Raw genomic sequence first — 19,150 nt, forward strand, 5'->3', positions numbered from 1 at the left:
TTCTCATTTTGTCTCTCATAGTTGAGGTATACCTATGATGAAAATTACAGGCCTCTCTCATCTTTTTAAGTGGGAGAACTTGCACAATTGGTGGCTGACTAAATACTTTTTTGTCCCACTGTATAGGAAGTGTAGGAAGGCTACATGTCATAGAAGACTTGAACTGTGAACACTTTTACTAAAAGAAAACATTCATACAGGTTAGCCCAGGGAATATAATGTCTCAACATTATAAATGCCCTTATAATTATCTGAATGTTGTAAAAGTACGTTCAGGTGCAGTCAGATGGTGTTTGAAATATAAATTGTTAAACATTTATCTTTTTAAGTTTTAACATTCTTTCGTTTTACTATTTATGCAATTTTGAAGTGTTCTCTTGCAAATATAAGAAATTTGATGAACTCTGGGAATTGTACACAAGAATTTTATACAGTGCCCCTCCTTTTTATATTACCTCTTACATTAAAACAATGGCTTAAAACTAAAGTATTGGATGAAATAATAAAGTAAATCTGAATTGAAACATCATCCTTTGAAATTAATTGTAATCTATGTGGAGAATAATTTTGACAACAGCATCATTTTCCTGCATAGAAAAAAAAAAAGATCTGAATTTTAATAATGGTTCTAGCAAGTTTTCATTCAGGAATAATTTGCTGTATATATCTGCAGTTTGGAAAGGATAAAGCACCATATTTGAGAGGAAGTAATTAGGTCATGTTTAGCATCCACATTTCTAAATGTATAATTACTTAATGTATTTCTTTTAGATCAGATAAAACTAGTGTTTTTTTGAACCCTGAGGCTAAACACTTAACAGATTAAATGACTTTTTAAAAATCACAAGAAAAGGTTTATTTTTGTATATGATAATGTTGGGCATTTGATTAAAATGTAAAGCTGTAAGAGAACTAAGTCTTTTCTATTTGAGATGGAATAGATATTTTAAGAACTGAGTGATTGTCAAGTTTTGCCAATTGCAAGTATCAGAAAACTGGCCCAAGCTATTTACTGTATATGATGTAATACCTAGAAACAGTAAAAATCAAAGCTAGCATGAGCTTTAATGTTAAGTAACCTCAAACTGATTATTTTACAGACGACATGTTAATTTTTCATTGTTGCCATTGCACATATTAACCATATTTTAGATTTTGTGTGAACTGCTTCCACTTCCCTTTTCCAGTTGAATATTTCAGAATTTTCCATTTCATTCCAATCCAAAATATCATCTGGTTTTTCTAATATTTAATATTGGTGTCTTTATGATTTATTGTAATGCTTTACTGTAAATTGTAATGGACATCGTCTTAGTGATATCTTTTTCTTCTGTATGCAGGCTGGTTTAGCAGGAGCCCCAGCCCGGGCTGTTTCAGCTGTAAAGAATATGAATCTTCCTGAGATCCCAAGAAATATTAATATTGGTGACATCAGTATAAAAGTGCCAAACTTGCCCTCTTTTAAATAATTTGTGCGCTGCAGGTAAAAATGAAAAATAACTAGCTGATCACAAATGTTTACCAAACCAATGTTTTGTTAATTGAATAAAAGACCGACATACTCCATAGAAATCTTCTGTAGTAAAACTGTGAAATTGTGTTTTGCTTTGCGAATTTAAAAGAAGTGGCTCTTTTGTAATTTCTAAATGATACTTCAATATCCTTTTAAAGCATATCAAATATAAAGCATATAATTTTCTGGAAAGGTAATTCAAAATATTTATTTTTTTTGTATAACTTTTTTTTTTGTATAGACTAAGCTCTATACAAAAACTAGTACAGCAGTCCTGATCATATTTCTTTGTCTGATGTGTTGCATGACAAAATTCAACTGTATTTTCTCTTGCTTTTTGAATAAATTATCATGAACTGTATTTGAAGCATTTGTTAAAAATCTAATAGTTATTAATAGGAGTGATTTTTGTCTTAACCAAGATGAAGGTTTTTTTTTTTTAAGTACACGTTCTATATCAGGTTAACCTGCATTCTGCATTGGGAAAAAGCAGAATTTTGCAGTTCTTTCAACATACATATATGTATTTCATATAACATTTTGCTTTGGATATGGAAAGCAGCAAAGAACTATCAAGCAGGGAGCCTTGATAGTTATAATTATGACTGTGTCATCACTGTTTTATTTTTCCACATCTAGTTTAATTCTCTTCCTGATCATGATCTGATGTTTTCTGAATAAGAAGCTGGCCAAATCTAGAGTAATTTTCAAATGTCTTTTTTCTTTTCTACATCCATATTCTCTCTAGAATGGTTCCTCTCTCTTACTCTGTCTCTTCAATTTCTTCATTCTCTCCCTGTTCTCTGGCTTTTATAGCTTTGTTTTTTGACAGGGTTCATCCACAAAGATATTCCTTTTAAACATGACTATCTGTTATGCTGTCCATTATATTTAAACCTCTCCTGTTGGTAGACATCTTAGTTGTATTCTTGGCCTCTTCTATGATTGTATCTCAACATACTATCTACTATACTTGCTCAAGAGTTTTAAAATGTTGAATATTCTTAGTGATGAAGCCATCATTATTTCTGCTTTAATAAATTAAACTAAAGAACCAGATCAGGATTAACTTTGGCCAGGTATAGTGTGCTAAAAGAACTTCAGCGATTACAAATCTGCAAGATAGAACATTCTTCAAGGTAGTTTTTGTTTCTCTTGAGGATTCCCGTGCTTTTTGGATAATGTCCAGGAAAGGCTGCAGGGGATAGTGGGACTCAACTCCCTCCTTCAAATGCTATCAAAAATTTAACTATTTAATTACTGATTTGATTTGTATTTTTCCTTTCTATTGTAATGAGTACTCAAGTTGCATGACAAAATATTAAAAGTTTTTTGCCTCTGAAACTGGCAGGCACCCAGTTCTGTTGGAGGCTACCTTATTGTACTTCGGAGGCCTCTGACAATCCCATCTTATTGCTCTCTGGGTAGGGATCTGGGCATCTCCCTGTTGGGGCCTCTCTGTCAGGAGATTAGGGCTTTATCATCTTCCCAGATTACACTTTGTCTGGGTGTGTAATAGAAAGGAAGGGGAGAGGGATTGGGGATCCAAGTGAACCTGTAGAGTCCTCCATACCAATCTCCTTGCTGTTGCAGAGTGCGATGGGTTGAGCAGCTGGCCAGGGGACGGGTGGCTAGGATCTTGGAAGAGGTTAGGGGACTACAGCTGTAGGGTATAGGTGTTTTGTGTCTGTGTGGTAGATGTGTGACTGAGAGAGGATATGAGTGTTCTGCCTGGGAGAGGGGAACTGGAGGTGGGAATAAGGAGGAATCAGGGCAGGCAGTAATGTTGGGTAGGGATAGATATGGTGGGAATTGAAGGGTGGGCCACACTCAGGGATGCTGGGAGCACTGCTTGAGAGTGATCTCAACATCTGGCCATCAATACCAGGTGAACATGGTACCAGGTGACCAGATCCTTGGTGGCCTTGGGGTCTGGTTACTGCTTGTGAATGCCAAGTCAGTGTGCAGTCTGTCCTCGTTCTGGGTGTACCTTGGTTCCCTGAGTTGCTCCTGGAAATGAAGAGACACCCAGTGCCATTGGAGGAAAACAAAGAACAGATCTTATTGAACACAGGTAAGAGCACATATTTGAGATCACTTTGTGGTGTTAAGGGTGGTAAAATGTCATTATTTCTCTGCCCTTATTGTGTCTGCTGATAGTCAACTGGTGGCCCTGTTTAAGGTGACTTGGTACCTGCTGGGGAGGGATGAGTCAAAGGAACATCTACAAGACTGTTGTGCAGAATATTCATACTATTTGGTGGATAAAGTCACTCAGATCCACTCAGATTTGGACTCCAACTGGGAAGGTCCAAGTGAGATGCTGGGGTACAATCTTATGGAATTATTTGAGATTGAACCTGTAACTGCTGAGGAAGTAGACAAGGTGTGAGCTCCAAACTGAGTTTGGCCACCTGTTTATTAGATCCTGATCCCTCCTGTGTTGTTAAGGCAGCTTAAGAAGTGACCTATATGTTTGGTCCATTCAATGGTGTTGACTTCCTTGAGAGAGGGTGTGGTCCTTCCAGCCTTGGAGGAGGTAGTGGAGCAGCACCTCAAGAGGTAGTTGCCGGGCCCAAATGTTCTGTTCAGCTGTTGTCCTTTGTTGGGAAGGTGGTTGACAAGGTGTTTGGATAACAGATACAAAGGTCCTTAGAATAAATGGATTATCTGGACCTAATCAGTTGGGTTTCAGGCCAGGGAATAGTATGAAGACAGCATTGGTCACCTTGTTGATGACCTTTGGCAGAGCCAGGATGGGGGTAGTTTGTCCATCCTTGTGTTCCTTGATCTCTCAGTGGCTTTCAGTACTGTTGACCATGATATCCTTCTGGACTGACTGCAGGGTCGGGGGGGGGGGGGAAACACACTTTATTGCAGTGCTTCTCCTTCCTTTGCAGTTGGTTCCACTCAATGTTGATTGGGTGGAGTGGTCAGGTCCACAGCCCTACACTTGTGGGATGCCTCAAGGCCTGGTTATCCGAGGGACCACCTGTTTCCAGTGATTTCTGCCCATCTAATAAAATTGGACAGAATGGGAGTGCTCAGGTTCCCCTCCATTAAACAGTGTCATCTAGTGGGACTTTGGAGGAGTGCCCTGTCTGTCATGATAGAACAACATCCCCCTGGAGATTTGCAAGGCTCCTACCCTGCAAGGGTTCTGCGAGTCTCTAAAAATGTGGCTTTGTTCCCAGGCCTATGTATGAGCCCCAATTTGTGCAGTATTTTAGGTATTAGGTGGCTTTTATTGAGGTGTATATGTTTTTGGCTTTTTAAAGTGTTTTCTGAGTAAGTCACCCAGAGTCATTTTGGAGTCGGGTAGCCTTCTAAATCTAATTAAAAAATAACAATAACAATATAAAAGACTAAAAACAAAATTAACACTAAAGTAGGAACTAAAATTAATTAACAGTTAAAAGCCTGCATTATTATTATTATTTTTTCTAAATGCTGAGTTTGGGGACAAAATGAACTCCATAGGAAGTATATTTGGAGGAATGCAGGACGCAGCTATTACCTGCATACTTGAAGATGGCCTTCATGACAGCAGAGGTATTTTCTGAAGGGCCTCTCCTGTAGACTTTAATAGCCAAGCAGGTAGGTAAATGGAAGAGGTGGCTCCTTAGTTAGATTTAAGTCAGTACCAATTGCTTAATTTTGCCTAGTAGTCAATTGGAAAACCGGTTCAGACCTTCAGTACAGGCTTCTTGATTGCCACTATACCTTGCACCACTTAGCAGCTAGCTACTGCATTTTGTCCAGTTGCAACTTTAGGACACTTTTCAAGGGGAGCCCCAGTTAGAATACTTTGCACAGTTTAAGACTGCAGAACCAAACCATTTGATACTCCTTTTATACTTAGGGGAAGAGCTAGATCCCTCCTTCAGAATTTTCAACACATGAGGCAAATCAGTTTTTGTATTTTGTATGTTCAGTAAGAAACCAAGAAAAAATAAGTTTAGAAATTGTTGCTTACTTTCAGAAGAGACCTGGTATTTAACAGACACCTAATATTATGTAACTAACATTGACTTAGAAATAAAATCTGATGGGGTTTGGGGATGAGCAGTTGGGATGCTGCACTATGGTAGCTAGATCTCAACTTTTTATTAGTTACTAAAAGATCAAAGGAAACGTCGTGAAAAGAAGCATATCTATGTAAAGTGTTAGAGTTCAAATAATCTAAGAGGACTTAATCATGCCTCCTCCAGATGATTCCTGCCTATTTTTTATAAAGCAGTGAGTCATGGGGCAAAAAAAAACAAAAAAACCCTTAGTAATGCATATTTTGTAACATAAAAAGGCCTTCTGCATTACTAATCAGGGGTGCATAGAAGAGGACACTGGATTAGTCACACATGCTACTTTTCAGTCATAACAATTGTTTTGAAAATACTTCCAAGTCTTCTATTAAGTTATTGATGGTTCTGTAAAACATAAATAATATGCAATCTCAGTTTCAAATTAATAGGCTCATATAACAATTTTCAACTAACAATACTTGCTTTTAAGGGTTGAAAAAAAATCTGGCTTTTGTTTTGTAACTTGGAGGAAAAAACAACATGTTTAATACAAGACACTGAATAGTTTTTCTATTCAATGCAGCTGTAACTCCTAGTTATATACTGAACAGGAAATACATCTAAAGTTTCTTCAATTTCATAGCCAGAGTCTGTTTCAAATAAAGATTCCTTGCTGAATTTTTACTGCATATGAAAGCCTTAGGACAACTTTTATTTCCCTTTTCCTTTCCACGCCCTTATGAAATAGAGTTTCTTTTCAGTACCAGAAAATGGTTTAGTTCAGGGTTATTGAGCAAGATGTTGTATTAAATATTTGTGGGTGTGTGTGGATATATGAGGCATTGTTTTCCATTGGCGTTTCCATCCCCAAGGCTACAATTTAACATTGGATGATATTTTTAGTTCTACTCTTGCATAATTTTAACTGCACCAGGAATAAGCATCAGTGAGGAATCAAGGTGGACTAGGTTTTAAATATTATTGAGGATCTCTGAATATATCTAGTTTATATATTCGGAAGCTATTCTTGTTTCTGTGAAAATCAGCATTGTGTAATGTTTATGCATTAAGTCAGAACTGGAGACTCCTAGATTCAAATCCAGAATCAGTTATAGAAGCTGACTGGATGGATTTGGGCCACTCTGCTTCTGCAAATCTATCTCACAGAGTGGTGGTTGTACAGATGAAACTGGAGTATGGGGTATTATGTACCTTCCTTGAGCTTATTTTGAGGTATGAATCTAGCCTTACTTTAATGAAATGATCTCAAATAAGCATTGCCTACTACCTTCAAAGCTCTAAATGTAAAGAGGCTGGCATTTTTGGCATGTTCAGAATATGGATGTTTTTCAACAAATTGTGTGAATCAGTACACAGGCAATTTTGCTGCTGCCATTCACAGGCTAGAGGAGCACCTCTATAGTCAAGAACTGAGTGTGTAATATAAATTATTCAGTGTATATCCTCCTAAGTTAGAAGAGTACTAACATTAGCAGCTGCAGGTCTCTGTTTCAGGGTTTTTCAAACTGTGTTCCACAGGATCTTAGGGTTCTGAGAGGATTTGTGTAAAGGTATCTGGGAGTGACCTTGGGAGGCAGAGAAAGAGCCGCAGCCTAAACAACTGTCATGCAAAAGGTATCTCAGCCCACAGAAGGAAAAGGGATGTGGGAAGCATCTCAGAAGGGATCCTCCTTAGTTTTCTGGAAAGCAAAATTAAAGGAGGGGAGAAATGCTTTCAGATTTGCAAGATTGATGGTAGCCCTTTGAAGTAGTCCAGACAAGAAGCACAAGCCGTGAATACTAGCACTACCTTTCTTGTAAGGTTACAGTAACAGAATCTTCCAAGTCTGAAAGCATTTCTCCCCTCCTTTACTTTCACTTTCACATCACCTGTAGCAGTTTTTCCCTGAGTCTCTCATGGAATTCCATCAAATTGTAATCATCCATAGCAGTTTTCCTATGGTATAGCAGAAAGGGCAAAAATAATGGCCACGGTCTTTATTTAGGGCAGTGTTTCTCAAACTTTTTGGTCTCAGGACCCCTTTACATTCTTAAAAATGATTGAGGACCCCCAAAGACCTTTGTTTTATGTGGATTATATCTATCAATATTTTCTGTATTAGAAATTAAAACAGAATTTTTAAAATATTTATTTATTTGACTTCATGGACCCCCTGAAAGTTCTCAGGGACCGTCAGGGGTCCCCAGACCACACTAAACCAAAATGTGATTTACCTAGAAAACACTAAACTGAACAAAATCACTTTTAGTAACAAACTCAGTGAGTTAAGCTTTTGGTAAATGGCAATTGTATATAATTAGCTAGTGTTAATTGTCTGTAGCCCTGCAAAAGTGCAGTGCTCAATATTCAGGCTTTACTCTTTAATCCCGTGGCAGAGATCTGGTTTTCAAACAAATGTTTTTGCCAGAGAGATTGACAACAAATGTAACAGGATTTGGAAGAAAAAAGAGGCAACTCTTGGAAAAGGGTGTGGAGCAAAAAGATAAAAGAAGGCAGTTTCCCCACAGAGCAAAACTTGGCAGTTAATATTAATCTCTTAAATTTTAACATTTGTGGGATGTTATTCCCAGTGATCCCAGTTAGAATGTGCTACTTCGAAGAAAACATGTGGACTCTGCAGATATGATTATTATAGGCTTATATTTAGGAAGCAAATAATGTAGCTGCTGCCATCCATTTCTTTTTAAAAAGTAATATTTATATTGTAAGTGCTCTGAAAGCTTGAATGGTATAATCACTTAATTATATGGGAGGGTAAAAGTTTCCTTTTGTCCATGTGTACTGGTGATTTCCCAGGCACGTTCATGTTTTCTGCAGGAGGTAGCTCAAGTCTTTTAGCTACCTCCTGCAGTGCCATTAGGGTTCCTTGGTCCTGAACCTTAGTCAGATCACAGTGTTATATTATCTGCACAGCCCCTTCCAAGATTAAAATAGTTTCCATTGATGGCTTTGGGGACAAGTTAAAAGGTAAAAAATCCCCTCAAGTTGAGCTCAGCTAATGCTGACTGTGTGGACATATCCATGTTATTTGTTTAACAACAATATGGAAGCAGTTTGCTGTTGCTTTCTTCCAGATGTGTCTAGGTTGAACCTTCCTGGTGGTCTCCCATCCACATAGTTACTAGGTCTGACACCATTTAACGTTTTCAAGATCAGCCAAAGATGGCTAGTTGCTAATGGTAGCATTTAATAATTGAACAAGTGTGTACATTTCTTCATTTAAACAATATAAAAGTCAAATGTATACAGATCCAGCCATGATAGATGAGGAGAAAAGAATTCTAGAATCATGGCTCAGAAAAAAAGATGTAGAAATTCTTTATGCAAGTAGTTCCTGCACCTGAATTAACAGTATTTAGGATGAAACTTCTGCCAGCCTGGAATAGGAACTCTTTTGCCAAAGACAGCTTATATGTGAAACTTGTGTGGCCAACCATGTATTACAGCTTTTATTGGTAGCTATAGTGAAATTTCTAGAGTGTGGGAAGTGAGGAGAAAAGGGGGGGAGGGTAAAAAAAAACTTGCAATGCACATTTCTACAATCTTAATTCCCATTTCCTAACCATTTACTATGAGCTGTCAATTTGAGAAGTTCAGTTTCCATTTTCCTCCAGCCTTCCTGTTCCTTTTCCTCATTTGTCCCCTGTTCATGTGACATCCTAATGTCCCAATCTTGATCATGGTATTACCTGAGTCACACCAGTTGGTTCTAAACATTTGGAACAGCTTACTCCCAGATACCTGGATCTTCTCCTCTTTATTACAGTTTTGGAGAGCTATAAAAACATGCCTTTTCGGAAAGATTTTGAGGGTGAGTAAGGTCATGCTACCCTGAATGGTGATGCATCAGACTCATTAGTTATCAGTGTATTAATAAATGTTTTCAAATTTCTGATGTTAATACTTTAAGTCCTTCAGAGTTTGCAGAAATGGAGTAGCTAAAACAATATGTAACTCCAGAGAACGACTAAAAGATGTCCATAAAAAGGAATTTAAAAATTCCTGGATTTTAACGAAGTGTAAGTCGGTTATGTTAAGTCAGGTTAGATAGGTAGTATTTGCCCTGTCCTTCCCACCAATGGTCCATCCTAATAATCAAGGCTGTTTGAGTGCAAAGCAGAATGAAATTGGTCTGGAGAATCAGTCTTCCCTAAAAATGTCTGGAGTAGCACAGGCAACATTCTTTCTAGCTTCATGGATAAGTATGAAATGTTTGTAATTTGTTGATAGCTTTTACAATCACTGGGATTCAAAGAAGCTTTTCTATGATCCAATACCCACCTCATTCAAAGCAGCCAGAAGTATTCATAAAATGATAACATCTGCAAAATTCAGCTGTTCTATGTCTATTGCTAGATACAAGGACAAAGGTTAAGCAGTCAAAAAAGAAGCTGTATTTCTCAAGACATCTTAGCTGTAATCTCAAGATTGAATAATTGTAACTCATCCCATAAAACCAAACCAGATGTGCACTGGTTATTTTCTCAGCTTGAATTACTATGCTCATCATAACTATGAATTTTGGCATCCAGAAGTCAAATGTCCTCCCCAGCAGATACCCATATACAGTGTAAAACCTTTATTTGCTTTTTGGTCTTTGGCCCTGGTGATCAAGATGAATTTTATATTTTTCTTTATTTCTCCTAGCATCAACCATCTTTTCCTTTTCCTATCCTATTGTTGTTTTGCTTGGATTATGGTTATTTTGTTTTATGAAATATGGTTTGTATCTGAGGAACCACCTCTCCCCAGTCACATCAGCCCATCCCATTAGATCCTGGAGGGAAGGCACGCTACGCATTCCATCGGCCAGGGACTTGCATTTGGTGGGTCCCAGGAGGTGGGCCTCTTTGCCATGGCTCCCTCCCTGTGAAACATTCTCTCCCCTGAAGTTAGACTCGCCCCTTCCCTGCTGTCGTTTAGGAAGTCCCTCAAGACCTGCTTGTGTCATCAGGCATGGGGGTCTTTGGGAACTGGAGGCATTCTTAGATGGCTCCACTGTAACTGATATTCTGCTTTCTCCGTGGGGTTTGTATATTTTAAAATCTATTTTTTAAAATGTGTGATAAATGTTTTTATTCTAATAATAACTTTTTATCTTTTTATAATGCCTGTTTTTATTCACTTGCTATTTTATTTTTGTTATTTTAATTGTTGTATGCCGCCCAGAGTCACCTTGTGTGAGATGGGCGGCTATATAAATATGATAAATAAATAAATAAAATAAATTTTAATTGTTGTACGCTACCCAGAGTTGCTTTGTGTGAGATGGGCAGCTATATAAATATGATAAATAAATAAATAAAATAAATTTTAATTGTTGTACGCTACCCAGAGTTGCTTTGTGTGAGATGGGCAGCTATATAAATGTGATGTATAAATAAATATAAAATCAAAATTTGGTTAGGAGTAATTACACATTGCTCATCTCAATTAAGAAATGAAGATCTTGTTTTTGAATCTGAATAACTTTAGAAGAAGTCAAAGTTATAACAGCTACACAATTTTTTGAATGTTTGCAATCGTTCTAGGTTACTGTTCTTCCTAAATAAGCCTAACCACAACACATAAATACTGGGTTCACATATCACACTAGATCACATTTTGTTTAAACTAAAGTTTATTAAATAAATCACAATGGCTGGGCTCTGACAACTTCAAAAACCAAACAAATTGCATCATGGCTAAGCATGTTGTATGAATCCAGTCAAGATGTTTTTCTAACTGCTGTTATTTTGCCCCATTTGAGCCCCTGTTCTAAACTATAGCCAGCCGTTTTCTGAAGTTAAATTCTATTTCAATGAAATACTTCCTGATCCATCCCACATTTTTATTCTTTTAGGTTTTTTTTATAAATTCTATCACTTAGTGGGTGGTCATAAATTGCAAACATGGCCTAAACAGCTCTGTTTGTAAAACAGAAACACAAAGCCTCTTTCTTTCTTTGGCTTCCTTTTCCTATTTACAGAATGATTACAGTTGCTTTTTTCTGTAAAACTAAAGTTTTCAGCATTTCCCTGCTGCCCATATTTACCAAAGAGAAATACAGAATTTTTAAAAAGCCATCCTACAAGCATATTTAAGCCCCTTACTTTAATCACTTTCCTAACTATTAAAACTTTTTTTCTTTTTAAATGCAAGCTAGGAAGATAGGATAGTTTGTGATTATTGGATTAGAGCCAACTACCAGACCTGGAATGTAGGAGATGCCTGGATTTATAGATGCTCTGAGACTCTTAAATGCTGTTGTTTTTCTAGTTCTTCCTTGACCTAATTCAAATATTATGTATGTTTAATCATTTCAGTGTGTGCAAATGTAGAAGTATTTTTACATGCAATCCAAATAGATACAATTGTGTATTTACAGGTGCCAATTTTATTTAGTTATGCTATGTATGCAGGATTTCCTGATCTTCCATTCCAGACTAATTTTCAGTGTCAGTTATATTCCAGGACTTCTAACATGTAGGGGAAAACACATGTTTGCATTAAGACTGCTTGCAAAAAGAGCAATCTTGTATTGCCAGCTAAGTAGCCTCCTTTTCCAGGAACTGCTGATTTGCTACAGCTTAATATTTAAAGTAGTAAATATTTACAAGCAATAGTTCAAAATTACCTGCAAATCAGTATTGTCTGTCCCTGGAAAGAGGAGATATTTTTCTTGGCACTAACCTGCATAATATGTAACCAGTTTCTTGGGGGCCACAAAAATTCCTTAACGATGTTGTACTCCTTATCTTTTTTTCTCAGTTAAAAAGCCCTAAACATTATGATTGTTTTGACTAAGGAAGCCAGTTCAACCCCCTGGAAAATTTGGTTGCTCTTTTTTGTATATTTTCCAGTTCTACAGTATGCTCTTCAAGATGCAGCAGTCACAATTGTACACAGTATTGCAAATAGGTTGTTTTGGAAATTTATCTATTAGCAGTGTGTATTTATTTATATAATCATTTCTATGCCGGCTGTCAAAATTCTAGGTGGTTTATAATTATGAAAACATAATAACAAGAAATTAAAACAACAATTAAACGCTCAACACTGTGCTGCACCTAACTGGGTTTTCCTTATCTAAGCCCCTGTAGAAAAGCACCATTTTTACAGCCTTCTTAAATGTTAACAATATAGGGACATTCTGATTTCAGGAAGCAAGCTGGCCTCTGGTCTATCTCCCCCCATCCTGGCTGCTTGGGAGGTGGGTACCTATAATGCTCTATCCTAGATGGCATGTACAGTGGTACCTCGGGATACGAACGCCTCTACTAACGAACTTTTCGGGTTACGACCAGCTCTGGCCGCAAAAATTTACCTCGATGTGCAAACTCTGCCTCGGGGTACGGTCATTTTTCCGCCCTGACACGTGGTCCACGGCCGTTCTCCTGCCGCGCCACGCCGCGCCCGGCCATTTTCACGCCGCGCTGCACCCGGCCGTTTTCCCGCCCCTGACAGGTGGTCCGCGGACGCCAGAACGGATTAACGGTAATTACATTGAACCTTACGGGAAAATTTGCTTCGGGGTGCGACCAAATTTGGAGGGTGGAACGGATTAACCGGATTTACATTGAACCCTATGGGGAAATTTCCTTCGGGTTACGACCAACTCGGGATATGCCCAGAGTCACGGAACGGATTAAGTTTGTATCCCGAGGTACCACTGTATTGGGCAGGCAGATTCTACCTGAAGAAAGCAGTCCCAAAGGTAGTGAGGGCCCAAGCCATAGAGGGCATTACAGGTAACTGTAGAGAGTAAGGAGGATGACCTTGATGGAGATATGCAGAAGCTGCTGCTTAGGCCAAAGGGCTGAAGGATTTTTTAAGGAGGAGGAGGAAGTACGGCGTGGTCAAAAGTATTAATACCCCTCCATTTTTTTTTCTTTAAAGAATATGTTTATATAACACATACATGTTATATAAACACATAAGCCATACATCAAACACAAAGTGTCTACTCTGTGAACATAAAGAATCGTGGGTGCCATTTACTTGTGTCAGTTTCAACTTATTTCATGGCAAATTGGGATTCCTTGGGGGAAAAGTGGAAGGATACCAATACTTTTGGCCACATCTGTACAGCACAATCAGACTTAAAACAGCCAATATTATTAAAAATAGTCCTACCCTTTCCGTGGAGTTGAACTGATCCTGATCTGGCCCATCTAGTGGATCTGATAGTAACAACCAGTATCTTGAACTGGTGTCAAGGCTGGTTTATTATATTAAACCTGGCTGGGCAGGTTTTGGATAGAGGAACCCCTCCATCCTCATCTGGCTGAGTTTTGATGGTCCATGCCAAGAAGGTCTGCTTTCTCTTCCACTATTAAAATGTGGAGGAGCAGGTTCAACAGAAGCAGGCCTTCAGTGGATCCAGCATCTAGAATCCCAACTAGAATCTGTTGGGGGTTGGAACGGGATTGGAACCTAAGTTCCTACTTCCCTGCCCTTGTATTGGCCCTCCAATCATATCTCCCTCAGCCCTTACCAGTACAGTCTTCCTCCTGCTCTCCAGCTCATCACTCCCCATGGCTCCTGACCTCCCTGAACATCCATTTCTGATACCCACCCTAGTGACATCCCCAAATGGTGTCTCTGGTATCTATAAAGAAGCTACTTCAACTTAACAAAACATGAAATGCAGTCTGACTTATCCTCCCCTTTGGCCTTTTATCACTAGGCTTCCCTGTTCACACCTCCTGATGTCGTCTCGGGATGGGGCTGCTCACTCCTCCCACTCCAACTTCTGGGTCCCTGCCCCATGTTTTCTCACATCAAGGGACCAGGGCTCCACACCCTCTCCCTGCTTCTCATCCAGGAAGAGAAATGCTTACCCAACAGCAAGCTTCCTTCTTCCCCCTTCTGGAAGGGTCCTTGACACCACCTGCCCAATCAAATAACTCCAGATGCCACCAAAGAAGCTCTTTCCCCCATATGCAGCAACATTTGCAACTCTCCTTCCCCCCACTCACTGAGTTCCTCCAATAATGGCAGTCACTGAGCCAGTCCCTCCCCATACCTCTCTATCACCTTGACCTGCACCCATGCTGGCAATGGAGGAACCTGCTGCATACTTCAGGCTCCCTGTCCAAGCACGCGAGGCTCTTCTTACCCAGGCCTAGAAGCAGTGGAGTTCTTGGTGACACTCAGAATGTTGTTCAGTCCCTTTCCTAATGAGCCCAATCAGGCAGCTGAAATGTCCATTGAATACAAACATAGAACATTTGGGAAATTCTTGAAACAGCAGAAAAGAATCTGGTCAAGGAAAAAACTGGCAGAGCCCCATAGGAATCTCATGCTAAGTCAGTTTGTTTTTAAAGCAGTAATAAGCAGTTCAGTGAAACAGAGTTGGAGTGAACATTAAGAAACCAAAGGGGTGGATAGGTTCCCTGAATGGTACTTCAGCTTGAATGAAGTAGACATTATTTAAATAACTGGGGCTGACATTGCCTAACATCAACAGTGTTTTACATAATCTATAGGATGGATTTTAAATTACAGTGCAACACTCACTCTCAACATGGATCTGGAATCTGCATGTGTTTCACAAGATATAGTAGATGTTGGGAGTCTCCAGCCTTCTGGTATAGTCCTACCCCAAGCCTTTCTTATTTGGTCCATGAAGTCCTTGTTTCTTTCCTGAAAGAGCTGTTCCTTTGTTCATGCGTATAATGGCATAGGGTGGTGGCAAATAAAGAGACCCAGTCTATCCTTCAGCCACTAGATCTCTGACTTGGAAACTAGGATTATGGAGATGGGTGGAGGTCTTCCCCCTTAGCACCATCTGGAGCTGCCTGAAGATCAGTCTGGGTTTCAAGTCATTAACAATTTGCCATTGCCCATTTCTGAGTTCGAATTGGACTCCCAAGGTTATATAAGCTTGCCAGCAATTCCAAAATTTAATATTTAGCATAATAGGTTTCTTAATTCTGAGTGCAGATAACTTGTATTATAAAATGTTGGTCTTCTGTGTATTATACCAATGTACATAAGATATTCATGTAATCTTTATGCTAAGTTCCAATTGGAGGGTTTACATTAAAATGATCTATCACATTCTGTGATAGATCATTTTAATGTAAACATGAAAACTAATGGCAACTTAAAATGGAATAAATCCTGAAATGAGATTACCTTTTAATAAGAATGCTTTTGATTTAACTGGGAGGTACAAAAACTTTTTTGTAGCCCCAATATCATAGAACAACCTGAGTAGTAAGAGTGTATACTAAATTCAACACAGATTTATCTGTTTGTTTAATCAGTGACGTCACTGATAACATCATCAGGTCACACCGGAAGTGACGCCATCAGGCTGTGCCGGATATGACGTGCATAACCCTCCTCCCCACGTGATGCAGCGCTCATAAGGTCGTAACCCTAACCGGACATGACACGCTGAACCTAGCCCTGTCATCAAGAAACCCTAGGTTGCCTGATTGGCTCAACCCCAGACTTAATTCTATGGGGGTGTTCAAATCAAAATCTAAGTAGAGTGAATAATTAACAGAACCTAGGCAGCGCTGTATTAGGGAAGCAAACCCTATTTGTGCCTTGTGAAATAAAGAATAGCCTAATGGTGCTTTTAACGTTGTGGAGTTTTAAAAGCAGCGTCTGAATGCAGGGAAAAGAGCTTTTTAAACCACAGCAGCCCCAGAATGGTGAACCTAGCCCCAACCCCAGCCCATATCCTAAGGGAAGTCAAAATCACAGACAGCTTTGTCTTCTGTGAAAGCTGAAGAAATACTGCTTGCAAAAGTTAATCTAAAAATACACGTGCGCAGGACATGCTGTGGTGAACTTAGCCCTATCATCAAGAACAGTGTGATGGTCAACCCTAAGGTGTCTGATTAGCTTAACCCTAAACCTAATTCTATGGGGGTGTTCAAATCAAAATCTAAGTAGAGTGAATAATTAACAGAACCTAGGCAGCGCTGTATTAGGGAAGCAAACCCTATTTGAGCCTTGTGAAATAAATAATAGCCTAATGGTGCTTTTAATGTTGTGGAGTTTTAAAATCAGTGCCTGAATGCAGGGAAAAGAGCTTTTTAAACCACAGCAGCCCCAGAATGATGAACCTAGCCCCAATCCCAACCCATATCCTAAGGGAAGTCAAAATCACAGACAGCTTTGTCTTTTGTGAAAGCTGAAGAAATACTGCTTGCAAAAGTTAATCTAAAAATACACATGCGCAGGACATGCTGTGTTGAACCTAGCCCTGTCACCAAGAAAGGTGTGATGGTCAACCCAAGGGTATCTGATCGGCTTAACCCCAGACCTAATTCTATGGGTATGCAAATGTAAAAGCTGAAGAAATACTGCTTGCAAAAGTTAATCTAAAAATACACATGCGCAGGACATGCTGTGGTGAACCTAGCGCTATCATCAAGAAAGGTGTGATGGTCAACCCTAAGGTGTCTGATCAGCTTAACCCTAAACCTAATTCTATGGGGGCCTTCAAATCAAAACTAAGTAAAGTGAATAATTAACAGAACCTAGGCAGCGCTGTGTTAGGGAAGCAAACCCTATTTGAGCCTTGTGAAATAAAGAATAGCCTAATGGTGTTTTTAACGTTGTGGAGTTTTAAAAAAGCAGTGCCTTGAATGCAGGAAAAAGGAGATCCATTTCAGCACTTTATTTCTATGCAGTCTTAAGATCATCCCCCCCCCCCCCGCCCTCAAATGCAGGAAAAAGAGCTTTTTAAACCACAGCATCCCCAGAATGATGAACCTAACCCTAACCCTAACCCCGACCCATATCCTAAGGGAAGTCAAAATCACAGACAGCTCGCTCTTTTGTGAAAGCTAAAGATACATAGCTTGCAAATTTTAATCTGAAATAAGCAGGCATGGGCGTGCATGCGTGCGCACATACACACACACATACACACGTTTGCAAATTTATCCAATAACACAAGTACACACATACATGTAAACATTTTGAAGCGTGTCCTTAATAAAACTTTATTTCCACCCCTCTTCCCTCCCTCCAAACCCAGGAAAACTTAATGGAGGATCCAAACACTCACACGAGCAACAGCCAACCAAGCAGCAAGCATTCCACAGTGATACTCACGTTATTCTGGGCATGCGCAGGCGTGCTTGCGATGGATGGGAGGGGGGTATGCATGTCCAGACATGTTCTAAGCACATGACCCAATGACATGACATGATCCATTTGCGCAGGCGTGTTTGGAACGGGTGGGGGCGTATGCACATCCGGGGTTGTTAGCCCCCCGTGATTTTGTGCGCATGCCGAGCTGTTGGTGTGTCAGCTACAGGCCGCTGCGAAGTTCAACGATTTAAGCTCTCGCATTTGAAAATAGCACGGCTATGGAAGATTCTAAAGAGGCTTCTGCTACAGTAGGCAAACCTAGCTGCATATGGACTAACTCAAGACCATTGCTGGAAGAATGCACCAGCCTCTGTTACCGGGGTTTTGATAAAGAAGATTTTTTTATTCAGACCCATTTTATTTGGTTGCCATAAGACTTGCTGCTATTTTAACAGCAAAGCGCCGAGTAAAACAAGAGAAGAAGAGAGCGGCGATACTTATCAGGCAACCTGTGAAATGGTGAGCGATACAATAACACCCCACAAAACAGCCGTAGATGGTAAGTAAATATGCTTTTATTTATGATCATGTAAATGCTGGGGTGTGGGGGCTACGTATAGCTTTCTAATAGGTTATGGTTTATATTTTGCAGTATCTAAATTAGCACCACCTAGGGAGCAAAGATGTTGAAAAATGCCCTTTTCAGAACTCAGCATCCACCTGCCATCTTGCGACTTATCTGACTCAGACAACGACATGGTCTGTGAAATTTATAAAGGCGTATTCAGCAAAGGGCACTGGAGCTGCTCGGAGGGCTCGGATCAATCAGAGGGGTAACGCAGTTTACCTACTGAAGATGATGAGGGTTATTTTTCCAATGACGTAGATAAGCTGTACTGAATTGAGTTAAATAAATAAAAATTTTAAAAAGCTGTATATAAAAAGCTATAAAATAAAAAGATTAAAAAAAGATTAAAAAAAGATAAAAGATAAAAAGCTGTAATAAAGACAAAGCGTTATCATTCTGTCCTAGGATCAGGCATCATGAAGTATGAAGATGTTCTAAGGGACATTTATTAGACACTGGGGAGGCTAGGTAGTTATGCAGGGGTAAATTCGCTTTTTCAGGAGGGAAGAAAACATGATAAAAACCTGTCCATGAAGCAAGTCAAGACATGGCTTTCAGGACAAGATGCTTATACCCTTCATAAGCCTGCAAGAATTAATTTTCCTAGAAATAAAACAGTGGTGGCTGGCATAGATCAACAATGGCAGGCTGATCTCATAGATGTCTCCAAATTTTCTAAGGAAAACCATGGAAAAAAGTTCATCTTAACAGTTATCGACGTGCTATATAAATATGCTTGGGCCTACCCTTTACCTGATAAGTCGGGGAGAGAGGTCACAGCTGCCTTCCAGAACAGGATGTGCACCCTGAAAAATACAGACAGATGCCAGTAAAGAGTTCTTAAATATTCCTCTGAAGAAGCTTTTAGCACATTATGGCGTTCTTCACTTTGTCACCCATAGTGTGACTAAAGCAGCCGTTAT

The 19,150-nt window shown here is 39.2% G+C and overlaps 1 protein-coding gene across 3 annotated transcripts in view; it reads left to right on the top strand.

Moving 5' to 3' along the window:
• Positions 1 to 18,521, top strand: part of AP3S1 (adaptor related protein complex 3 subunit sigma 1) — a 51,230-nt gene extending 32,709 nt beyond the window's left edge. The window contains exon 6 of one of the 3 annotated variants that reach the window (XM_007441289.4): positions 1,341 to 18,517. In XM_007441289.4, coding sequence (XP_007441351.1) covers positions 1,341 to 1,469 — 129 coding nt within the window. In that variant the 3' untranslated portion in view covers positions 1,470 to 18,517. Of the gene's footprint in view, positions 1 to 1,340 lie in introns of all 3 variants that reach the window. The other 2 variants (XM_088130221.1, XM_088130220.1) reach the window with 2 other exon arrangements.
• The last annotated feature ends 629 nt before the right edge of the window (positions 18,522 to 19,150 follow it).

The sequence above is a fragment of the Python bivittatus genome, unplaced genomic scaffold, assembly GCF_059951505.1.
Source record: "Python bivittatus isolate LINGU-HERP-01145 unplaced genomic scaffold, Pbiv_v1 ctg000850_np1212, whole genome shotgun sequence".
Classification (NCBI taxonomy): domain Eukaryota; kingdom Metazoa; phylum Chordata; class Lepidosauria; order Squamata; family Pythonidae; genus Python; species Python bivittatus.